The sequence below is a fragment of the Oncorhynchus masou genome, unplaced genomic scaffold, assembly GCF_036934945.1.
Source record: "Oncorhynchus masou masou isolate Uvic2021 unplaced genomic scaffold, UVic_Omas_1.1 unplaced_scaffold_1593, whole genome shotgun sequence".
NCBI lineage: Eukaryota > Metazoa > Chordata > Actinopteri > Salmoniformes > Salmonidae > Oncorhynchus > Oncorhynchus masou.
In genome coordinates this window covers 327-23815 of record NW_027006010.1, presented here as the reverse complement: position 1 = coordinate 23815, position 23489 = coordinate 327, and the positions used below count along the sequence as shown (strand labels likewise).

General features: G+C 47.6%; 2 protein-coding genes and 1 long non-coding RNA gene across 3 annotated transcripts in view; all 3 read left to right on the top strand.

Moving 5' to 3' along the window:
• Positions 1-5122, top strand: part of LOC135531456 (kinesin-like protein KIF13A) — a 92052-nt gene extending 86930 nt beyond the window's left edge. Inside the window, 3 exon segments of the mRNA XM_064959494.1 lie at positions 1656-1856; positions 1858-3031; positions 3325-5122. Of these exon segments, the coding sequence (XP_064815566.1) occupies positions 1656-1856; positions 1858-3031; positions 3325-3461 (1512 nt within the window). The 3' untranslated portion in view covers positions 3462-5122.
• Positions 5123-5158: 36 nt separating this feature from the next.
• LOC135531455 (uncharacterized) lies at positions 5159-7482 on the top strand. The gene is made up of 2 exons (XR_010454005.1): positions 5159-6276; positions 6317-7482. It is a non-coding gene; the product is annotated as an uncharacterized LOC135531455 (long non-coding RNA).
• Positions 7483-19615: 12133 nt separating this feature from the next.
• On the top strand, positions 19616-21204 carry LOC135531454 (RNA-binding protein 24-like; the record flags this gene model as incomplete). The annotated part of the gene is made up of 3 exons (XM_064959493.1): positions 19616-19967; positions 20556-20745; positions 21150-21204. Coding segments are annotated over exons 1-3 (419 nt in total), but the record flags the coding sequence as incomplete, so codon positions are not given.
• Between the last annotated feature and the right edge of the window lie 2285 nt (positions 21205-23489).

Below are 23489 nucleotides of genomic sequence, written 5' to 3'. Positions count from 1 at the left end.
GTCCATCCATGGTTACGGTCGCTGTCCTCAATGCATTTTAATATCATGTAGTAGGTGGTAGGCTCCAGTGGTGGCTGGTGACGCAGTCAATCAGAAGACGGCTCTTTGTAACAGCTGGAATGGAAAACATTGAATGGTATCAAACATATCAAACACTTCTTTGATTCCATTCACTCCATTCAACACCCCCACCAGCCTCCACCGATAGGCTCCACCGATAGGCTCCCTGATAGGCTCCATCGATAGGCTCCACCGATAGGCTCCCCTGATAGGCTCCACCGATAGGCTCCCTGATAGGCTCCATCGATAGGCTCCCCTGATAGGCTCCACCGATAGGCTCCACCGATAGGCTCCCCTGATAGGCTCCACCGATAGGCTCCACCGATAGGCTCCATCGATAGGCTCCATCGATAGGCTCCACCGATAGGCTCCCTGATAGGCTCCACCGATAGGCTCCCTGATAGGCTCCACCGATAGGCTCCACCGATAGGCTCCCTGATAGGCTCCACCGATAGGCTCCCTGATAGGCTCCACCGATAGGCTCCACCGATAGGCTCCACCGATAGGCTCCACCGATAGGCTCCACCGATAGGCTCCACCGATAGGCTCCACCGATAGGCTCCCTGATAGGCTCCACCGATAGGCTCCACCGATAGGCTCCCCTGATAGGCTCCACCGATAGGCTCCACCGATAGGCTCCACCGATAGGCTCCCCTGATAGGCTCCATCGATAGGCTCCACCGATAGGCTCCCCTGATAGGCTCCCCTGATAGGCTCCATCGATAGGCTCCACCGATAGGCTCCACCGATAGGCTCCACCGATAGGCTCCCCTGATAGGCTCCATCGATAGGCTCCACCGATAGGCTCCCCTGATAGGCTCCCCTGATAGGCTCCACCGATAGGCTCCACCGATAGGCTCCACCGATAGGCTCCACCGATAGGCTCCACCGATAGGCTCCCCTGATAGGCTCCCCTGCAAGAAAGAAACAGTAGCTGACATTGTCTCTGGTGCGTTCTGTCCTGTGTCCCTGTCTGTCCCTGTCCTGTGTCCCTGTGTGGTGTCTCTCCTGTGTCCCTGTCTGTCCCTGTGTGGTGTCTCTCCTGTGTCTGTCTGTCTGTTCCTATGTGATGTCTATCCTGTGTCCCTGTCTGTCTCTGTGTGGTGTCTATCTCTGTGTGGTGTCTGTCTCTGTGTGGTGTCTGTCCTGTGTCCCTGTCTGTCTCTGTGTGGTGTCTATCTCTGTGTGGTGTCTGTCTCTGTGTGGTGTCTGTCTCTGTGTGATGTCTGTCTCTGTGTGGTGTCTGTCTCTGTGTGGTGTCTGTCTCTGTGGTGTCTGTCTCTGTGTGGTGTCTGTCTGTCTCTGTGTGATGTCTGTCTCTGTGTGATGTCTGTCTCTGTGTGATGTCTGTCTCTGTGTGGTGTCTCTCTGTCTCTGTGTGGTGTCTCTCTGTCTCTGTGTGGTGTCTGTCTGTCTCTGTGTGATGTCTGTCTCTGTGGTCTGTCTCTGTGTGGTGTCTGTCTGTCTCTGTGTGGTGTCTGTCTGTCTCTGTGTGATGTCTGTCTCTGTGGTGTCTGTCTCTGTGTGGTGTCTGTCTGTCTCTGTGTGATGTCTGTCTCTGTGTGATGTCTGTCTCTGTGTGGTGTCTATTCCAGGACTCTGAGGAGGAGACAGACATGGCCCTGAGTTTGGGTCTGGGCCCTCAGGACTTCCACAGCTTCCAGTCCTACATCCCAGAGGACTTTGCCAACTTTGAGGTGTACAACGCTGCCCTGGAGAGCCAGGAGGGGGGGCGGGGGCAGGGGAGAGCTGAGGGGGGTCGGGGAGGTGGTGGAGGGGGAAAGAGAGGGGGCTCCCCGGAGCCCCACCGCCAGCAGCTGCACCAGCGGTTACTTCTCCCACAGTGCCTCAGACGCCACGCTCTCTGACGTGCCATTCGGGGCCAGCGACAGCTCCGACCAGCTCAGCGCCTCCGCAGTGGCTCAAGACAAAAATGACCCTGACCGGGAAACCCACAACCTCCACCCCCACGAGTCCCCCTCCTTCCACTGCACCAGCACGGCCCGAGGCTGTGTCCAGACCAGAAGTGTCTCGCCGTGGGGTGACACCCAGACCCCTGCATGTCCCCCCGGCATCCCCTCCCAGCCCCTCCCCACCACCTCCCCCTCCTCCCCTGTCTGTATTCCTAACTGCTCAGAGCAGCCACCCTCCCCCTCCTCCCCTGTCAGTATTCCTAACTGCTCAGAGCAGCCACCCTCCCCCTCCTCCCCTGTCAGTATTCCTAACTGCTCAGAGCAGCCACCCTCCCCCTCCTCCCCTGTCAGTATTCCTAACTGCTCAGAGCAGCCACCCTCCCCCTCCTCCCCTGTCAGTATTCCTAACTGCTCAGAGCAGCCACCCTCCCCGCGGCCCCGCAGGTGTGTCCTCAGCATCAGCCAGGAGTTTACAGACTTCAAGGGGGCCGACGACGGCATGGAGGATCTGGGTGAGCTGGGACACTTCCAGTCTGGGGATGCACCACACATATCCCCTGTCCCAGCGGAGGAGGAGAAAGGGGGCTCTGGCAGCAGGCACCAGACCTCTGACAAAGACCTGGTCGTCATCAACACACAACAACAACAACATAAATCTCACCCCGATAACTCCCGGCTTCCTCAGCCCCACTCACACCTCCACAACGGCAAACAGTGTATCGGCAGCGCAGCCGTGCCCTGCCCACCACCCTCCAGCCCGCCAGGCCAGCTAGCAGGAGGAGAGCCCCAGATCCAGGAGCCAATCCAGGGAGACCTACCTCCAGGGAGCCCCTGTCCCAGCCCAAGCTGCCCGAGCCCCAACCCCAGCAGCACTGAGGCCTCTGGGGACTCCTGCAGCGGGGACGAGGGCCCTGGTTCTCCGGTGGCCCAGCTGCCTGACTGGATGGCCCCCGGGGAGCAGGTATGGGTGGGGAAGAGGGGCGGCACGGTGCACTACGTCGGAGGGGTGGAGTTCGCCAAGGGGATCTGGGTCGGGGTGCAGCTGGACCTGGCTGTGGGTGAGTGGCTGTTTAGTTATCAAATGATGTTCTGTGTAATAATGATGTACTGGGATGCCTCCCAGTTCCTTATCTACTGTAGTGCACTATATAGGGTGCACCCATAGTGTGCTGATCAAAAGTATTGCACTATATAGGGTGAGACTGTCATTTGAGACATTCTCTTAGAGTGTTGGTGCTCTGGCAATACTTAACTGACCTTAACTGGACCTGTGAGGAACCTGGCGAGTGTTTGAGATGTATGGTGAATGGTCACATGACTCCTGAATATCCCCTCTGTCTCCACTGTCCAGGCAAGCACAACGGGACAGTCCAGGGGAGGGTTTACTTCCGCTGTCCTCCAGGCCACGGGGTGTTCGTCAAGCCCTCCTGTCTCACTAGAGGACCCCCCTCCATGGACACCACAGACCCCCAGCCTCTGGTCCGATAAAATTCCCTAAACTCCCCAAATTCCCAGTCTTTCCAGGAATCCCGGTTGGAATGTTCCCAGAATCAGGAGGGAATAAGAAGGAACAGAATCCTCAAACCAGCATTTCTGGAAAACCTGGGAATTTGGGGAAAGGAACGTTCCACCCAGGACTATCATCTAAAGGGGGTACCCAGATCCAGAGCCGTTCCTACTAGACCAGGCCCAGATCCAGAACAGTTCCTACTAGACCAGGGCCAGATCCTGAACAGTTCCTACTAGACCAGGGCCAGATCCAGAACAGTTCCTACTAGACCAGGGCCAGATCCAGAACAGTTCCTACTAGACCAGGCCCAGATCCAGAACAGTTCCTAGTAGACCAGGGCCAGATCCTGAACAGTTCCTACTAGACCAGGGCCAGATCCAGAACAGTTCCTACTAGACCAGGGCCAGATCCAGAACAGTTCCTACTAGACCAGGGCCAGATCCTGAACAGTTCCTACTAGACCAGGGCCAGATCCAGAACAGTTCCTACTAGACCAGGGCCAGATCCAGAACAGTTCCTACTAGACCATGGCCAGATCCAGAACAATTCCTACTAGACCATGGCCAGATCCAGAACAGTTCCTACTAGACCAGGGCCAGATCCAGAACAGTTCCTACTAGACCAGGGCCAGATCCAGAACAGTTCCTACTAGACCAGGGCCAGATCCTGAACAGTTCCTACTAGACCAGGGCCAGATCCAGAACAGTTCCTACTAGACCATGGCCAGATCCAGAACAGTTCCTACTAGACCAGGGCCAGATCCAGAACAGTTCCTACTATACCAGGGCCAGATCCAGAACAGTTCCTACTAGACCAGGGCCAGATCCAGAACAGTTCCTACTAGACCAGGGCCAGATCCAGAACAGTTCCCACTAGACCAGGGCCAGATCCAGAACAGTTCCTACTAGACCAGGGCCAGATCCAGAGCCGTTCCTACTAGACCAGGGCCAGATCCAGAACAGTTCCTACTAGACCAGGGCCAGATCCAGAACGGTTCCTACTAGACCAGAGGTAGCTGTCAGCGCTCAACAGCTGAGCCCCAAAACCAGCTGTTCTTCTCTCATTCTCACCCTCCCTCTGTTCCACTAGATTTCCGATCATGTGTCCTGTCTGTCGGTATGAACGTCTGCTTCCCCTTTAACATACCTGTCCCATGCGTTTTATGAAGGCAAATCATCGTTCAATATCCTTGTTCACTGAAAGTCAAACGCACACGTCCACCGTTTCTGCTGTGTTATTTTAGCTAGAGAGCGTGTCGGTGGATAGACATGACCCAGGCCTGTTTATCTGACGGTAGTGTCATTGAATCAGCTCAGCAGCTCATATTCCTGTTCAAACACCAGGTCTTCCCGGAGAGGTGACAGAGAGTTGTCATCTGGGGTGTGTGGATCCAGAATGGACTCGTGTTGATGACTCACTGATATCCGGATCGGTTATCCAAGTCACTGTGATATGTCGTCAGGGGTCACCAAAGAACTAAGGTTTCATATCTGCTGTTTTAACTGGTGTGTGTGTGTGTGTGTGTGTGTGTGTGTGTGTGTGTGTGTGTGTGTGTGTGTGTGTGTGTGTGTGTGTGTGTGTGTGTGTGTGTGTGTGTGTGTGTGTGTGTGTGTGTGTGTGTGTGTGTGTGTGTGTGTGTGTGTGTGTGGGGCGGGCGGGCGGGCGGTTTGGGCGTGCGTGCGTACATGTCTACATGTGATATGTGTGTCTAATGTAAACAGTGCCTAGGCCACGAGTCCTCCTCAGTTTCTCCACTGTCCTACATTGTGCCTCTCAAGGGGATGGAAACGGAGGTGTCCATGTTGGATCTATGCTGTGTCAAATATCTGAATTAAGCGACTAGGCTTCTTCTGGGTCGTATTCACTAGGCACAAATGGAAGAAAACAGACTGAAAAGGGGAAGGAATACATGAACTCCTCCAATAAGAAACTCGCTGTTTTTGTTTTGCGAAACATTTTCCGTTGCAGAACGTTGTGCTCTGCTGTATGTACACGAATGAATAGGATCCCGGTTGTGAGGATTACTTCACTGAGTATACAAAACATTAAGAACACCTGCTCTTTCCATGAGATAGACTGACCAGGTGAATCCAGGTGACAGCTATGATCCCTTATTGATGTCAATTGTTAAATCCACTTCAATCAGTGTAGATGAAGGGGAGGAGACGGGTTAAAGAAGGATGTTTAAGCCCTGAGACATGGATTGTGTATGTGAGCCATTCAGAGGGTGACAAAAGATTGAAGTGCCTTTGAACGGGATATGGTAGTAGGTGCCAGGGGTACCGGTTTGTGTCAAGAACTGCAACGCTGCTGGGTTTTTCACACGCAACAGTTTCCTGTGTCAATCAAGTATTTTCCACCACCCAAAGGACATCCAGCCAACTGGACACAACTGTGGGAAGCATTGGAGTCAACATGGGCCAGCATCCCTGTGGAACGCTTTGGACACCTTGTAGAGTCAACATGGGCCAGCATCCCTGTGGAACGCTTTGGACACCTTGTAGAGTCAACATGGGCCAGCATCCCTGTGGAACGCTTTGGACACCTTGTAGAGTTCATGCCCTGAGAATTTAGGCTGTTCTGAGGGCAAAAGGAGGTGCAACTCAATATTAGTAAAGTGTTCTTAATGTTTTGTATACTCAGTGTGTACTATAATGCATTGTGCCTCTCAAGGGGGTGGAAACTGAGTCTAGACTGGGCCTGACTGAAGGCTGGCTGGCCTGATGCATTATGACCTGAAGCTCACAGGCATTTACAATGCCCTCCACCAATCCACTGGACTGTTACTGTTAGGTTGAATGCCCTCCTCCAATCCCTGGACTGTTACTGTTAGGTTGAATGCCCTCCTCCAATCCCCTGGACTGTTACTGTTAGGTTGAATGCCCTCCACCAATCCCCTGGACTGTTACTGTTAGGTTGAATGCCCTCCTCCAATCCCCTGGACTATTACTGTTAGGTTGAATGCCCTCCACCAATCCACTGGACTGTTACTGTTAGGTTGAATGCCCTCCTCCAATCCCCTGGACTGTTACTGTTAGGTTGAATGCCCTCCACCAATCCACTGGACTGTTACTGTTAGGTTGAATGCCCTCCTCCAATCCCCTGGACTGTTACTGTTAGGTTGAATGCCCTCCACCAATCCACTGGACTGTTACTGTTAGGTTGAATGCCCTCCACCAATCCCCTGGACTGTTACTGTTAGGTTGAATGCCCTCCACCAATCCCCTGGACTGTTACTGTTAGGTTGAATGCCCTCCACCAATCCCCTGGACTGTTACTGTTAGGTTGAATGCCCTCCACCAATCCCCTGGACTGTTACTGTTAGGTTGAATGCCCTCCTCCAATCCCCTGGACTGTTACTGTTAGGTTGAATGCCCTCCTCCAATCCCCTGGACTGTTACTGTTAGGTTGAATGAGTAACGATGAAGCCTACCGAAGCCTACAGTGATTTGCTCTGACAGCAGTTTCTATGTTAATTTGACTAATGAGTAACATTTAATTATTTTTTTAGAGGTACTCATGTCAACAAATGAATTGAGTTTGTTTCACAGGGAGATGAGGTGTATGAACAGGGATGGACACTATGAGGAAATGGGAGGAGAGAGATGATGTCAAATAGTTTTATAACCTGAATGATCAACCATGTCTCTGACATTTTGTATTTTATTGGAGCTGTGGATGTGGCTAGCTTTGGTCCAGGGGGTTAGTGCATTCCTCGCTAACGCCCTGGACCAGAGCTAGTTGTGGCTAACTGTGGTAGAGAGAAATATCATTTTAAAATGCTGTAATTTCAAGTAAATAAGAAAAGAAACCCAAGACCTTACTTTAAAGACAAGATCAAAGCTGCTCTCCCTAATGAGGAGTTGTACATATAAATGTATTTGAACATAGTATTATTTGCAATATTATAATGTACAGAATTGTATTTATAATGTATCTCAACAAACTGTTTTAATTGGTACAAAGATGTTCTAGAATACAGAACGTTTACAATCTAAACACTTGTTGTGTGTGTGTGTGTCGCTTCTTATTTGCATTCAATCAATTGAGTCAATGCAGGTATTTATTAAGACTTGTGCAACTATTTCTTCCTGATTATAGTCTCGTTGAAGTGTTTGAGTGTAATTCAAGGTGTCGAGTAGGAATAATTATACGGAACAAAAATATAAACGCAACGTGTAAAGTGTTGGTCCCATGTTCCATGAGCTGAAATAAAAGATCACAGACTTTTTCCATACACACAAAAAGCTTATTTCTCTCCAATTTTGGGCACAAATTTGTTTACATCCCTGCTGGTGAGCATTTCACCTTTGCCAAGATAATCCATCCACCTGACAGGTGTGGCATATCAAGAAGCTGATTGAACAGCATGATCAGTACACAGGTGCACCTTGTGCAGTTTGTCAAACAACACAATGTTACAGATGTCTCAAGTTTTGAGGGAGTGTGCATTTGGCATGCTGACTGCAGGATTGTCCACCAGAGCTGTTGCCAGACAATTTAATGTTAATTTCTCTACCATAAGCCATCTCCAATGTCATTTTAGAGTATTACGTCCAACTGGCCTCACAACCTCAGACCACGTGTAACCACGCCAACCCAGGACCTCCACATCCTGCTTCTTCACCTCAGACCACGTGTAACCACGCCAACCCAAGACCTCCACATCCTGCTTCTTCACCTCAGACCACGTGTAACCACGCCAAACCAGGAGACCTCCACATCCTGCTTCTTCACCTCAGACAACGTGTAACCACGCCAACCCAGGACCTCCACATCCAGCTTCTTCACCTCAGACCACGTGTAACCATGCCAACCCAGGACCTCCACATCCTGCTTCTTCACCTCAGACAACGTGTAACCACGCCAACCCAGGACCTCCACATCCTGCTTCTTCACCTCAGACCACGTGTAACCACGCCAACCCAGGAGACCTCCACATCCTGCCTCTTCACCTCAGACCACGTGTAACCACGCCAACCCAGGACCTCCACATCCTGCTTCTTCACCTCAGACCACGTGTAACCATGCCAACCCAGGACCTCCACATCCTGCTTCTTCACCTCAGACCACGTGTAACCACGCCAAACCAGGAGACCTCCACATCCTGCTTCTTCACCTCAGACCACGTGTAACCATGCCAACCCAGGACCTCCACATCCTGCTTCTTCACCTCAGACCACGTGTAACCACGCCAACCCAGGACCTCCACATCCTGCTTCTTCACCTCAGACCACGTGTAACCACGCCAACCCAGGACCTCCACATCCTGCTTCTTCACCTCAAACCATGTGTAACCACGCCAAACCAGGAGACCTCCACATCCTGCTTCTTCACCTCAGACCACGTGTAACCATGCCAACCCAGGACCTCCACATCCTGCTTCTTCACCTCAGACCACGTGTAACCACGCCAAACCAGGAGACCTCCACATCCTGCTTCTTCACCTCAGACCACGTGTAACCACGCCAACCCAGGACCTCCACATCCTGCTTCTTCACCTCAGACCACGTGTAACCACACCAACCCAGGACCTCCACATCCTGCTTCTTCACCTCAGACCACGTGTAACCACGCCAACCCAGGACCTCCACATCCTGCCTCTTCACCTGTGCTGTTGTCTGAATACCAGAGGAGTATTTCTGTCTGTAATAATGCCCTTTTGTGGGGGGAAACAAATTCTGATTGGCTGGGCCTGGCTCCCAAGTCAGTGGGCCTATGCCCTCCCAGGCCCCCCATGGCTGCTCCCCTGCCCAGTCATATGAAATCCATATTTAAGGGCCTAATGAATTTATTGAAATTGACTGTTTTCCTTATATGAACTGTAACTCAGTAAAATCGTTGAAGTTGTGTTTATATTTGTGTTCAGTATATTACTGTAAGCTTCATAGTTGAAATGCTGTATCATTGGTGAAATATTATTTTCAAAGGTTGTGTTTTAAGAGTGGTTTCACTAGGTGGTGCTAGTTAACCATCTGAGTTAGAGGTAGTGCTCTCCAGTGACCCAGAGAAGAGACTGAGTTAGAGGTAGTGCTCTCCACGGTGACCCAGAGAAGAGACTGAGTTAGAGGTAGTGCTCTCCAGTGACCCAGAGAAGAGACTGAGTTAGAGGTAGTGCTCTCCACAGTGACCCAGAGAAGAGACTGAGTTAGAGGTAGTGCTCTCCACAGTGACCCAGAGAAGAGACTGAGTTAGAGGTAGTGCTCTCCACAGTGACCCAGAGAAGAGACTGAGTTAGAGGTAGTGCTCTCCACAGTGACCCAGAGAAGAGACTGAGTTAGAGGTAGTGCTCTCCACGGTGACCCAGAGAAGAGACTGAGTTAGAGGTAGTGCTCTCCAGTGACCCAGAGAAGAGACTGAGTTAGAGGTAGTGCTCTCCAGTGACCCAGAGAAGAGACTGAGTTAGAGGTAGTGCTCTCCACGGTGACCCAGAGAAGAGACTGAGTTAGAGGTAGTGCTCTCCAGTGACCCAGAGAAGAGACTGAGTTAGAGGTAGTGCTCTCCACAGTGACCCAGAGAAGAGACTGAGTTAGAGGTAGTGCTCTCCACGGTGACCCAGAGAAGAGACTGAGTTAGAGGTAGTGCTCTCCAGTGACCCAGAGAAGAGACTGAGTTAGAGGTAGTGCTCTCCACAGTGACCCAGAGAAGAGACTGAGTTAGAGGTAGTGCTCTCCACGGTGACCCAGAGAAGAGACTGAGTTAGAGGTAGTGCTCTCCACAGTGACCCAGAGAAGAGACTGAGTTAGAGGTAGTGCTCTCCACAGTGACCCAGAGAAGAGACTGAGTTAGAGATAGTGCTCTCCAGTGACCCAGAGAAGAGACTGAGTTAGAGGTAGTGCTCTCCAGTGACCCAGAGAAGAGACTGAGTTAGAGGTAGTGCTCTCCACGGTGACCCAGAGAAGAGACTGAGTTAGAGGTAGTGCTCTCCAGTGACCCAGAGAAGAGACTGAGTTAGAAGTAGTGCTCTCCAGTGACCCAGAGAAGAGACTGAGTTAGAGGTAGTGCTCTCCAGTGACCCAGAGAAGAGACTGAGTTAGAGGTAGTGCTCTCCAGTGACCCAGAGAAGAGATTGAGTTAGAGGTAGTGCTCTCCACAGTGACCCAGAAAAGAGACTGAGTTAGAGGTAGTGCTCTCCACAGTGACCCAGAGAAGAGACTGAGTTAGAGGTAGTGCTCTCCACGGTGACCCAGAGAAGAGACTGAGTGAGAGGTAGTGCTCTCCACAGTGACCCAGAGAAGAGACTGAGTTAGAGGTAGTGCTCTCCACAGTGACCCAGAAAAGAGACTTGAGTTAGAGGTAGTGCTCTCCAGTGACCCAGAGAAGAGACTGAGTTAGAGGTAGTTCTCTACACAGTGACCCAGAGAAGAGACTGAGTTAGAGGTAGTTCTCTACACAGTGACCTAGAGAAGAGATTGAGTTAGAGGTAGTGCTCTCCACAGTGACCCAGAGAAGAGACTGAGTTAGAGGTAGTGCTCTCCACAGTGACCCAGAGAAGAGACTGAGTTAGAGGTAGTGCTCTCCACGGTGACCCAGAGAAGAGATTGAGTTAGAGGTAGTGCTCTCCACAGTGACCCAGAGAAGAGATTGAGTTAGAGGTAGTGCTCTCCACAGTGACCCAGAGAAGAGATTGAGTTAGAGGTAGTGCTCTCCACAGTGACCCAGAGAAGAGATTGAGTTAGAGGTAGTGCTCTCCACAGTGACCCAGAGAAGAGACTGAGTTAGAGGTAGTGCTCTCCACGGTGACCCAGAGAAGAGATTGAGTTAGAGGTAGTGCTCTCCACAGTGACCCAGAGAAGAGATTGAGTTAGAGGTAGTGCTCTCCACAGTGACCCAGAGAAGAGACTGAGTTAGAGGTAGTGCTCTCCACGGTGACCCAGAGAAGAGATTGAGTTAGAGGTAGTGCTCTCCACAGTGACCCAGAGAAGAGATTGAGTTAGAGGTAGTGCTCTCCACGGTGACCCAGAGAAGAGACTGAGTTAGAGGTTGCAGGACAGCCGTGGCGATTTTAGCATGTAAATCTTGATGGGGAAAAATCCCAAAACAAATGTGGGATGCATGCCAGCAAAACCAGTACACAACACAGCACAATACATGAATTGCACTATAACGGTGACAAACGGTGCCCACAAACTGTTAGGGCCTCCATAAAGCTGTCCCAACAGCAGAGCTTTCTTTTCAACACCATGGAGTGAATCCTTACCACTGCTACACCTGGTTATCAGGGGATCCTTGTCTGGCAGCGAAACAGTTCATTCAGCCTCATTTACTGCCCTTTAAAAAAACATAGCTGATATGGCTGACTTGTTTAAACAAATGTGGTTTCTACTGACAACTGAGATGTACAAACTATGGCATAAGGGGCCGACGAGCAGATAAGAGGCAATCTGTAATTTTGATTAAGACATTAGTGAGAGAGCTAGGACAGACGTAGTCAATATAACTGTTTATCACTTTTGAAATGTACAGCGACAGAATTCGGAACAAATCAATTTTTATTTGTCACATACACATGGTTAGCAGATGTTAATGCGAGTGTAGCGAAATGCTTGTGCTTGAAGTCAGGTGCAGGAGAGCAGAGAGTTGTGATCTACTGGTGTTGAAGTCAGGTGCAGGAGAGCAGAGAGTTGTGATCTACTGGTGTTGAAGTCAGGTGCAGGAGAGCAGAGAGTTGTGATCAGGGACACACTTTATTTGGCAGAAGCAAACAACAGACGGATTCAACAGTATCCAACAAACCTCCATCCAAAGGCAAAAGTGCAAAGCGCGACAAAGTCACAAATAAGCAAAAATGTTTAACAATTAATAAACATACCCCGGTTTGAAACATAGTACCCGGAGAAAAAACAGCTAGGCGCGTCAATACACAACACGTACCAAAGCAATCCCACACAAAGACATGGGGGGAAACAGAGGAAGATATGCAGTTGATTAGGGGATGTAAACCAGGTGTGCGGGGAACAAGACAAAACAAATGGATCAATGAAAAATGGAGCGGCGATGGCTAGAAGGCCGGTGACGTCGACTGCCGAACACCGCCCGAACAAGGAGGGGAGCCGTCTTCGGAGGAAGTCGTGACACCCTGGCATATTACATCATTTATGCAGCAGTATACAAGACGTTCTTGGACTCACCTTGTTGTGCTGTGCTCACTTGAACGGAAGGTGGTCCTTCTTGTGGGTAAATTTTCTCATCAAACTTTTTCATCAAAGTCTGCTATTCTCTGGATTTATGGTGCTGTCAAGACAACTGGGGACTCAAAAAAAACAAGGTAGAGTCATGAAGTCAGTGATCTTCAGGTCGTAACTCTAGAAAGAGGCCCAAGTTCCCGGAGTGGATAACCACTCAAAACGTATTTTCCCAGTCAGAACTCGTTTTTTTCAGAGTTCCCAGTTGTGTTGAACTCACTGAAGACTGAGATTTCCCAGTTCTGAGTTCCCAGTTGTGTTGAACTCACTGAAGTCTGAGATTTCCCAGTTCTGAGTTTCCAGTTGTTTTCAATGCGGCAGAAGTCATGCTGAATTGAAGGCTTTGGCCAATGTATTCAATATTTTCTGGCCCATGGTGTTGCATGTGAATGTTTAACATTTTAAGCTTGGAAAAGAGACCCTTAAACCCAGACTTGGACCACACACCCTCTCCACTGAATAGCAGGCTAGTTATTGCTCTGCAGCACTTGCAGTTAGCCGCTGATTCCTTTCAAACCACTCGTTGTTGAATTTGAAATTTCCAACTTGTTGTGTAATGTTTATGTCCAATGGCCGATGAGCACCGATACGTTTTATCTATAATTTCTCTTCATATGACAAGGATTGAAAAGGATTTGCCAGTAGATTGTCGACTTGATTCATGATGATGACTCCTTGTCTAGCTTGCTAGCAAAGATTTTGAAAGTATGATGTTGACATGATCAGTCTAATCAAAGCTATGGTAGATATAATGTGATTTGACATAATTTTATCTGTGGCCAATTGAGTCTTCTTGGATGGGCACTTCTAATGTAACTCTATGGCAGCACCCAAGAGGCTTGAATTTTCAAGCTTTCTCTATAGATTTTGACGTGACCAAGTGTCTCCAGGAGTGACAGAACACTGAGCCAATCACGTCGCAACTAGAGAACATTACCAACCCCTCCGTTCTGTATTTTCCACCACCACAGAAAACACTGAACGAGGTTGAAATACCTGCATTTTTGAGCTGCTTTACTCAAGAAAACAAAAAAGAGACAATGTTTGTATGCGGTTTCATGTTACGTGTATTAATGCCAAAATAACATGCAAAATAGGCAACAACAACAAAAAAACATATTTTTTTTAGCTAAACAGCCCTGAATGACGGGTCGCCTCTTCTGGACAGACACTATCCTGTGACAGACACTATCCTGTGACAGACACTATCCTGTGACAGACACTATCCTGTGACAGACACTATCCTGTGACAGACACTATCCTGTGACAGACACTATCCTGTGAAAGACACTATCCTGTGACAGACACTATCCTGTGACAGACACTATCCTGTGACAGACACTATCCTGTGACAGACACTATCCTGTGACAGACACTATCCTGTGAAAGACACTATCCTGTGACAGACACTATCCTGTGACAGACACTATCCTGTGACAGACACTATCCTGTGCCAGACACTATCCTGTGAAAGACACTATCCTGTGACAGACACGATCCTGTGACAGACACTATCCTGTGAAAGACACTATCCTGTGACAGACACTATCCTGTGACAGACACTATCCTGTGAAAGACACTATCCTGTGACAGACACTATCCTGTGACAGACACTATCCTGTGACAGACACTATCCTGTGAAAGACACTATCCTGTGACAGACACTATCCTGTGACAGACACGATCCTGTGACAGACACTATCCTGTGCCAGACACTATCCTGTGAAAGACACTATCCTGTGACAGACACGATCCTGTGACAGACACTATCCTGTGAAAGACACTATCCTGTGACAGACACGATCCTGTGACAGACACTATCCTGTGAAAGACACTATCCTGTGACAGACACTATCCTGTGACAGACACTATCCTGTGAAAGACACTATCCTGTGACAGACACTATCCTGTGACAGACACTATCCTGTGACAGACACTATCCTGTGAAAGACACTCCTGTGACAGACACTATCCTGTGACAGACACTCCTGTGACAGACACTATCCTGTGAAAGACACTATCCTGTGACAGACACTATCCTGTGACAGACACTATCCTGTGAAAGACACTATCCTGTGACAGACACTATCCTGTGAAAGACACTCCTGTGACAGACACTATCCTGTGAAAGACACTATCCTGTGACAGACACTATCCTGTGACAGACACTATCCTGTGAAAGACACTATCCTGTGACAGACACTATCCTGTGACAGACACTCCTGTGACAGACACTATCCTGTGAAAGACACTATCCTGTGAAAGACACTATCCTGTGACAGACACTATCCTGTGAAAGACACTATCCTGTGACAGACACTATCCTGTGAAAGACACTATCCTGTGACAGACACTATCCTGTGACAGACACTATCCTGTGACAGACACTATCCTGTGACAGACACTCCTGTGACAGACACTATCCTGTGAAAGACACTATCCTGTGACAGACACTATCCTGTGACAGACACTATCCTGTGAAAGACACTATCCTGTGAAAGACACTCTCCTGTGAAAGACACTATCCTGTGACAGACACTCCTGTGACAGACACTATCCTGTGACAGACACTATCCTGTGAAAGACACTATCCTGTGAAAGACACTATCCTGTGAAAGACACTATCCTGTGACAGACACTATCCTGTGACAGACACTCCTGTGACAGACACTATCCTGTGACAGACACTCCTGTGACAGACACTATCCTGTGAAAGACACTATCCTGTGACAGACACTATCCTGTGACAGACACTATCCTGTGAAAGACACTATCCTGTGACAGACACTATCCTGTGAAAGACACTCCTGTGACAGACACTATCCTGTGAAAGACACTATCCTGTGACAGACACTATCCTGTGACAGACACTATCCTGTGACAGACACTATCCTGTGAAAGACACTATCCTGTGAAAGACACTATCCTGTGAAAGACACTATCCTGTGAAAGACACTATCCTGTGACAGACACTATCCTGTGAAAGACACTATCCTGTGAAAGACACTATCCTGTGAAAGACACTATCCTGTGAAAGACACTATCCTGTGACAGACACTATCCTGTGAAAGACACTATCCTGTGAAAGACACTATCCTGTGAAAGACACTATCCTGTGAAAGACACTATCCTGTGACAGACACTATCCTGTGACAGACACTATCCTGTGAAAGACACTATCCTGTGAAAGACACTATCCTGTTTGACAGCTGTACATAGACCTATGGATGACAGACACTATCCTGTTTGACAGCTGTACATAGACCTATGGATGACAGACTGAGTTGTCAACACAGGTGTTTTTTTGTGAGCTCAGCTCTACATGAAGAGGACTTTGCCCCAAATGGCAACCTATTCCCTATATAGTGCACAACTTGGCCACAAGACTAGGGTGCCATTTGGGATGTATCCCAAATGGCTGTGCTGGGGACAATGCTGTCTGGATAGCTGCTTTTGACTGCTAGATTTACAGGGACTCCGTCTGTGGCTTGGTTTTGTAAGGCGATCCTGCCTGCCACAGCCACAGATCCAGCACCTTATCACAATAGTGTCTGGCTGGCTGGCTGGCCGGCTGGCTGGCCGCCTGGCTGGCTGTCTGGTCACTCCAAAGAGAGAGTTTCAGACCAATTCTTCAGCTGCTTCTCTGTTGCTCCAATTCCAAATTGACCCCAAGCTTCTGGTCCAGGGGAAGACAACCATGGTCCTGGGGTGCAGCAGGAGCTTCATGTTTTTTTTATTTAACTGACCTGAAAGACCAAGTTTGTTGAATTTAGGCAATCATTGAACTGATCAATTCGCTCAGTTGGTCAGGTGTGATGTGTGGTGCCTAATTGGAACAAAATCCTACATGACCTGCTGCACTACAGGAACAGGGTTCCCTACCCTTGCACTAGTCCACAGTAACCAGAGTATTTGAGCGGCGTTGAGCGGAGTGATGCCGCTCCAGCGCTCCACGTCGTTTCCAACCGCTCGACATTCACAGGGGAAGTCGAAACTGCCGCTCCACCTTCGCTCCATTCATTAAAATCACCTTTTAACCAACACCCATCTATTTGTGACTACCTGGACCTACCATTTGGTTTTGAAGTATTGAAAACCATATGATTTGAATTAAACTTATTTGAATAAAAATGAAAGGGTGAATATAAGAAGCGCTAATCATTTCAAAATGTTATAGTAAACAGCATACAGTATAAACACTGTAAATAGGTTGTAAATAGGTCAGGAGCCTGACAGGGAGCCTAAGAAGGAACAACAATTAATTATTTAGGCTATATAATTTAAATTATTTCAAACCTATGGCCTACAAAGAAAGACATTGTGAAGCATTTGCGAGTGCGACACTAGGCTGGTAGAGAGTGAGGGAACATTAAGAGCTCAGCATTTAAACAACATTTGGTTGTATTAAATTATTACAGTCTATAAATTGCGCATATAGGCTGTGACTTACTTAGAATGAAATAAAAATTAAACGAAAATGCCTTAAAAGCCATTAGCCACAGCCTTTGAATCAATTTTTGGAAACACCAGTTTGGCCCGAGTGGAGCCTGAAGAGCAGACCAGCAGCGGAGAATATCCTCTCCGCTCTTTCAGAGCCCCTGGGGATGCTCAACACCATTTGGCCACTCTTGCCAGGCTGGGCAGGGATGCAGAGTTTTTTTTAAGTATTTATAGGTATAGGCCTAAAGGTTTATAGGCAAAATAACCCAATCATAACGGAAAGCTCCTTGAAATTTGGAATATGCCAGGCCTATTGGTCCAAAATCAATGATGGCCTTTTGTATAGATAATAGAACAAAAATGAAGGAAACTTTTAAGAGCTCAGATGTTTTGTTTATAGATACTTTGCTACAATGACACACTTCATTAGCTCCCCATCTCATTCCTTTCTGTTAGCATGTGCACGTAGTAAGTACACCATCCGGCTTTCGGGACATTATATCACCACAGTCCCTCTGTACGTCACCTTGGTTTTGCACCTGTGTGTTTGATCAGTTTCTTTAGCGAACTCAATGACAGTAGCTAAAGAAAGGGGATATAGCAGCACACAAGAAGACCACCAATGCATGCTGGGCGGGGCCTGCCCTGAGCTGGTGAAGTGAGCGTTACTGGAGCGGGAGAAAAGCCGAAATTCGCTCAGCATTCCAGTTAAATTGGGTACGCTCCTCGCCCCACTCCAGTTAAATTGGGTACGCTCCTCGCCCCACTCCAGTTAAATTGGGTACGCTCCTCGCCCCACTCCAGTTAAATTGGGTACGCTCCTCGCCCCACTCCAGTTAAATTGGGTACGCTCCTCGCCCCACTCCAGTTAAATTGGGCACGCTCCTCGCCCCACTCCAGTTAAATTGGGTACGCTCCTCGCCCCACTCCAGTTAAATTGGGTACGCTCCTCGCCCCACTCCAGTTAAATTGGGTACGCTCCTCGCCCCACTCCAGTTAAATTGGGTACGCTCCTCGCCCCACTCCAGTTAAATTGGGTATGCTCCTCGCCCCACTCCAGTTAAATTGGGTACGCTCCTCGCCCCACTCCAGCGCCTCTCCGCTCACATATTCTGATAGTAACTAAGGTGGATTTGAAAATGCCTGATAGGTTTAAGCAATATGGTAATGGCTTCACCAACATGCTGGTGGAATTTTGGCATATTGCTTTTACCTTTACCAGTCATTTCAGATTTACACCTGTGTGTTTTAAAGACTAGTGCCTAGGGAGTAGGGGATAGGGAGTAGGGGCTAGGGCGTGGGGTTGATTTGGAGCTGGTGAGAGACTAGTGCCTAGGGAGTAGGGGATAGGGAGTAGGGGCTAGGGCGTGGGGTTGATTTGGAGCTGGTGAGAGACTAGTGGCTAGGGTGTAGGGTTGACTTGGAGCTGGTGAGAGACTAGTGCCTAGGGAGTAGGGGATAGGGAGTAGGGGCTAGGGCGTGGGGTTGATTTGGAGCTGGTCAGAGACTAGTGGCTAGGGAGTAGGGAGTCGAGTTGACTTGGAGCTGGTGAGAAACTAGTGGCTAGGGAGTAGGGTTGATTTGGAGCCGGTGAGAGACTAGGGAGTAGGGGCTAGGGAGTAGATTGATTTGGAGCCGTGAGAGACTAGGGAGTAGGGGCTAGGGCGTAGGGAGAAGGGTTGATTTGGAGCCGGTGAGAGACTAGGGAGTAGGGGCTAGGGAGTAGATTGATTTGGAGCCGTGAGAGACTAGGGAGTAGGGGCTAGGGAGTAGATTGATTTGGAGCCGTGAGAGACTAGGGAGTAGGGGCTAGGGAGTAGATTGATTTGGAGCCGTGAGAGACTAGGGAGTAGGGGCTAGGGAGTAGATTGATTTGGAGCCGTGAGAGACTAGGGAGTAGGGGCTAGGGCGTAGGGAGAAGGGTTGATTTGGAGCCATGAGAGACTAGTGCCTTGTTGTGGGTCAGTCAGCTGTCCATGTTGACCCCATAACGTGGTGTGACACAACAGGTGTGTTTTGTGTGTCAGGGTCAAGCCAAGTGGTGTCTGTTACTTCACCATCATGTAGAGCTACGGTGTGTGGATCAACATCAACAACATGCAGATATCTGACACTCAACTATTAGAGGACCCTGAGCTCAGATTCATTACATAGTGTTTTTAGATTGGAGGAGATTATTTCATAGATTTACAGTAAATGTCAAGTGGGGTATCAATAAATTAAAGTTTTTTTCAAATACAGTACAGTAATGTTTTACACGTGGGAATAGTCAAAAGCAATGTCAGGCAGACGTGTTGTTATTTTGGGTTCAGTATTGAAATGAGCTAATGTATCGCGATCCTATGATCGAGGTCTGTTCATGTTTGGTCGGTGCCTGTGACCCCGTATGCCACAGTGGGAGGGCCCAGGAGAGAGCGTGTTCACGGCCCAGCCCCCTTGACGTGACAGCTGGGTGAAGCGGACTTAGACAGCAGTGGTATCCCTCTCCTAAATTAAGCAGTGTCAAACTGAACTGAAGTTGGGAACGATTGGAAATCCGCGTCAAACAAGTGTCTGTTCAGTTCCAACGAACCCTATCTTAAATTAATCGTTCTAAATAACCTGTGCTTTCGCAGAGCTGACTGATCTCTGTGAGATTGCAAAACATTCTCTATAAAACATTGTTGCCTACCGTATACCGCAAAAATGATGATGCACTCGTCTCAGAAGGACACAACCTACACAAAGATATTTGTAGGAGGTCTTCCATACCACACCACGGACTCCAGTCTCAGGAAATACTTCGAAGTGTTCGGTGATATCGACGAGGCTGTTGTTATAACGGACAGACAGACGGGGAAATCCAGAGGTTATGGATTCGTAAGTATTATAGATGTACATGTGAATGTCATTGTGATTGATTGATCGATCGATTGCGTAATTAGTTTATGTCATATTGTTAAATGCAGACATTATGGGTAGAATCTAAAATGTATCCAGCACCAATATGTCTTGAATGAAAAAGGCTATCATTAGCCTATCCACAATGCGTCTGATGTTACTTATTGATTCACACCATGTTGAAGCCCATTTATGAACGGTCAATGAATTGCACTTCCGGAATGGGCTCACCGTTCTGTTCTGCTAAGTATTCAGCTGAAGCTCAGGCGTGGTGTCTTGGGCTCACGAGGCCCACGGTGATGTGATGGAATCATCCTAGAATTGCTGACTTGTGCGTCATAAATCATGTCTTTACCTTCAACTAATGAAGGAACATTTTGCTCTACACTTTTCCTTATTCTGATTGTAATACCCTCATGCTTTTCTTATTGAGACGTGATCAATACTTATAAATGAATTGTAGTTCAATGACCAACTTTAGCCTGCCTCCCCACTGAGTGAACATCTGATCAATTCAGACAACGGAAACATGTATTTATTCTGTATTCTTCCCTTTCCGTCCCGCAGGTGACGATGGCAGACCGGGCGTCTGCGGACCGAGCCTGCAAGGACCCAAACCCCATCATCGACGGCCGGAAAGCCAATGTGAACCTGGCCTACCTGGGGGCCAAGCCCAGGGTCATGCAGCCAGGTGAGGGGATGGACACGCTGGCGGAGGGCTGCGCCACGCGTTTATTTCACAGCTTGGACGACCAAGGTGGCGTACAAACGATGACGAGCTGCTAAAACCAGCAAACTAACCACCTGCTTACAGTGTGTTAACACACGGTGTGTAAAATGGTAGATGTGTAACATGGGATTTAGACAACGTGTACTGTAGTGGGGGGGACTAGCAGAACAGACAGTGAAGCTGGTGTGAATGAAGATAGGTTATGATTAAATCTCCATTTTTACAGACACCATTTTTACAGACATCAAATGTTTAAAATGTTGTTGTTTTCTACCATCTACCTGATCTATAAGTACTTGAGCAGTTACATTGGAAGCACTGATCACATTTGTTATAATGGGATTATAATGAATTTATCATATGTGTATATAGTTCAAGCTTTAGATTGAACACATAACAGTAGAGTTAAAAACAACTTGTTCCTATTCCAGGTTTCTCATTTGGTGTTCCTCAAATCCATCCAGCGTTCATCCAGAGGCCTTATGGGTATGTTATGACATAGTGATACTCCTTGTCTTGTTGGAAGTGTGTCATATAAAAACAACGTATTTCACTGCATCTGTCCAGTGTATGTGACAATAACATGTATTTTATTTTTATTAACATCTTTTTACAGGGTAGAAAATGTTCAACTAGTGTAAGGTTGTAGAACTACCGTAACTTTCCCAAGATGCTCCAGAAATCCCAGTTAGAAGATTGGGACATTGGGAAAGTTACCAGAATTTTTCAACCCTAAACTAGTTGTAGAATATCATGTCTGTTACACCACCTGTTTTGTTCACAGCTGATCATTTTGAATGATCTATGTGCCCGTTTCTATTCTTACCCGCAGTATCTAGTGATTTTCATCATTTAAAAAATAGCTTGGATTGTAAAATGTAACGTTTTCTTTCTCTAGAGTGGTGTGACTGTAAACCCCGCCCATTCATTCTCTTTTGAGTGTGGAGGCGGGACTATGTCTTGTGTTGTGTGCATCTCTGAGTGCCATTCTTAGATTCTAAAGCGTGAATCTAATTCTGATTCTAAACGTGATGTCACCAGTTGTCAATGTCTATCTCTCTCTGATCTGACAGGCTGGCTTACGGTTAAGAAACTGTATCTGATGGAGGGACATGATGGTTTCAGGATGAATAGCTGAGTCTGCATTGGGCAGATCACTAACGTCTTACCAGTATACTCTGACACACACAAACAAGCTGAAATGGTGATTAGATGCATGGAAGTTGTTTTTATTTTCATTTTTCTGCTGCGGTTTTCCATAGTCCATAGATTGGTGTGCGTGCCTTTGTTTCAGTATGAAGTGGTTTTCAGCTGAACTGCGTGCTTCCCTTACGGGGGGTCAGGAGTGGTGGATGAGGGATGTTCCTGCAGACTCTAAGAGTTTGGATATTTCAGGTTTAACTTTGTCATGGGGTGTTGATTCTGATCTGTTTTTTTAACTTGATTTTTAACGATTGATTGTGCTGTAGCCTGTGTCCCCCCCTCCCCCCGTTTCTTAGTTAACAACGTTATCATATGTTTTGTTGTTGATGGGGTTGATCACCAGTGTTGCTACGTGACTTGTCTAGGACCTTCCAAACCCCCACGCAACAAAACAACTCTTGGCTTTGCATGTTGGAGATCCTTTCCTACCTTTGGTTTTCTCTACTCATGATGTTGTGGTTTCTGTTTTCTTTCTCAAATTAACCCATTGCTTCCTCCTGTAGCTCACATCATCTTCTTCTATCTCTTTCCATATGGGTGGCTCGGGAATCTTGCTCATGACGTAGACCAGGAACCAACTCAGTGAAAGATATTTGATGGCTAGAACTAAGGTTGCAAAGGCAGGGTATATATTACTGTAAACTTTCCAAGTTTATATTGGTATCTTTCAAGGATTTGATGTAATCTGTCACAAGACATCTAGTGGCCCTTGTGGGTACTTCAGGTTATCTCAGGTGTCTAATTATCTCTGGTCCTCTCTCCGGCCTTATCACAAGTCAAATATATGAAATACTTAAATAAGATGATTTTAAAACAGAAAATAGAATGACAAAGCTGTAAAACATTCTCCTAAATAGAAAAACCATCAAGTTATATTGAGAGTTTCAGCATGAAACTATTTGAGTTATTTTACTATGTCAACATGTATTTGTTGTCAATGTTTTGGAGTCCAACTGGTGCCAGGTGTGATAAAAGCCACCAGTTGGAAGAGTTGCAGAGGTCCTTGAAAATAATGCCATTGTTGATTAGATGCCTTTTTTATTTTATATTAATTAGGCTATTTTTACTTCGACCATATGGTCTATCTACTAGAAACTCATGGACGATATGGACACAGAAATAACATCAATAACATATAATGAAACAATTCAAGTATAAATTACCAAAGTTACGATAGATTGCCACAGATTTTCTGTTAACTTGCAAAATTACTGAAGATTCCAGTAACTTTTGTAAATCACTGGTAGCTTTGCAACGCCTAGCTTGAACTCTGAATCCATAAACCACTCTATAAATATGTCCATACAGAGAAGAGAAAGTGAGAGAAATGGTGAGAAGGACGGATGGAACCGGAGAATGGTGTCAGTACTGTGGGACACACGAGACAGTGTGTTTGTGGTGTGGATGGATCTGTGCTGGAGCCACTCTACTGGAACAATACAGGGAACCGGGATGACTGAGAAAACCCACACTTCATAAAGGAACTCCTTTATTCAAACGGACATCCTGATCCACTCTGTTGTCGCTCATTGGTGACACAATATCTCATTTGTTTTAATACCAAACGT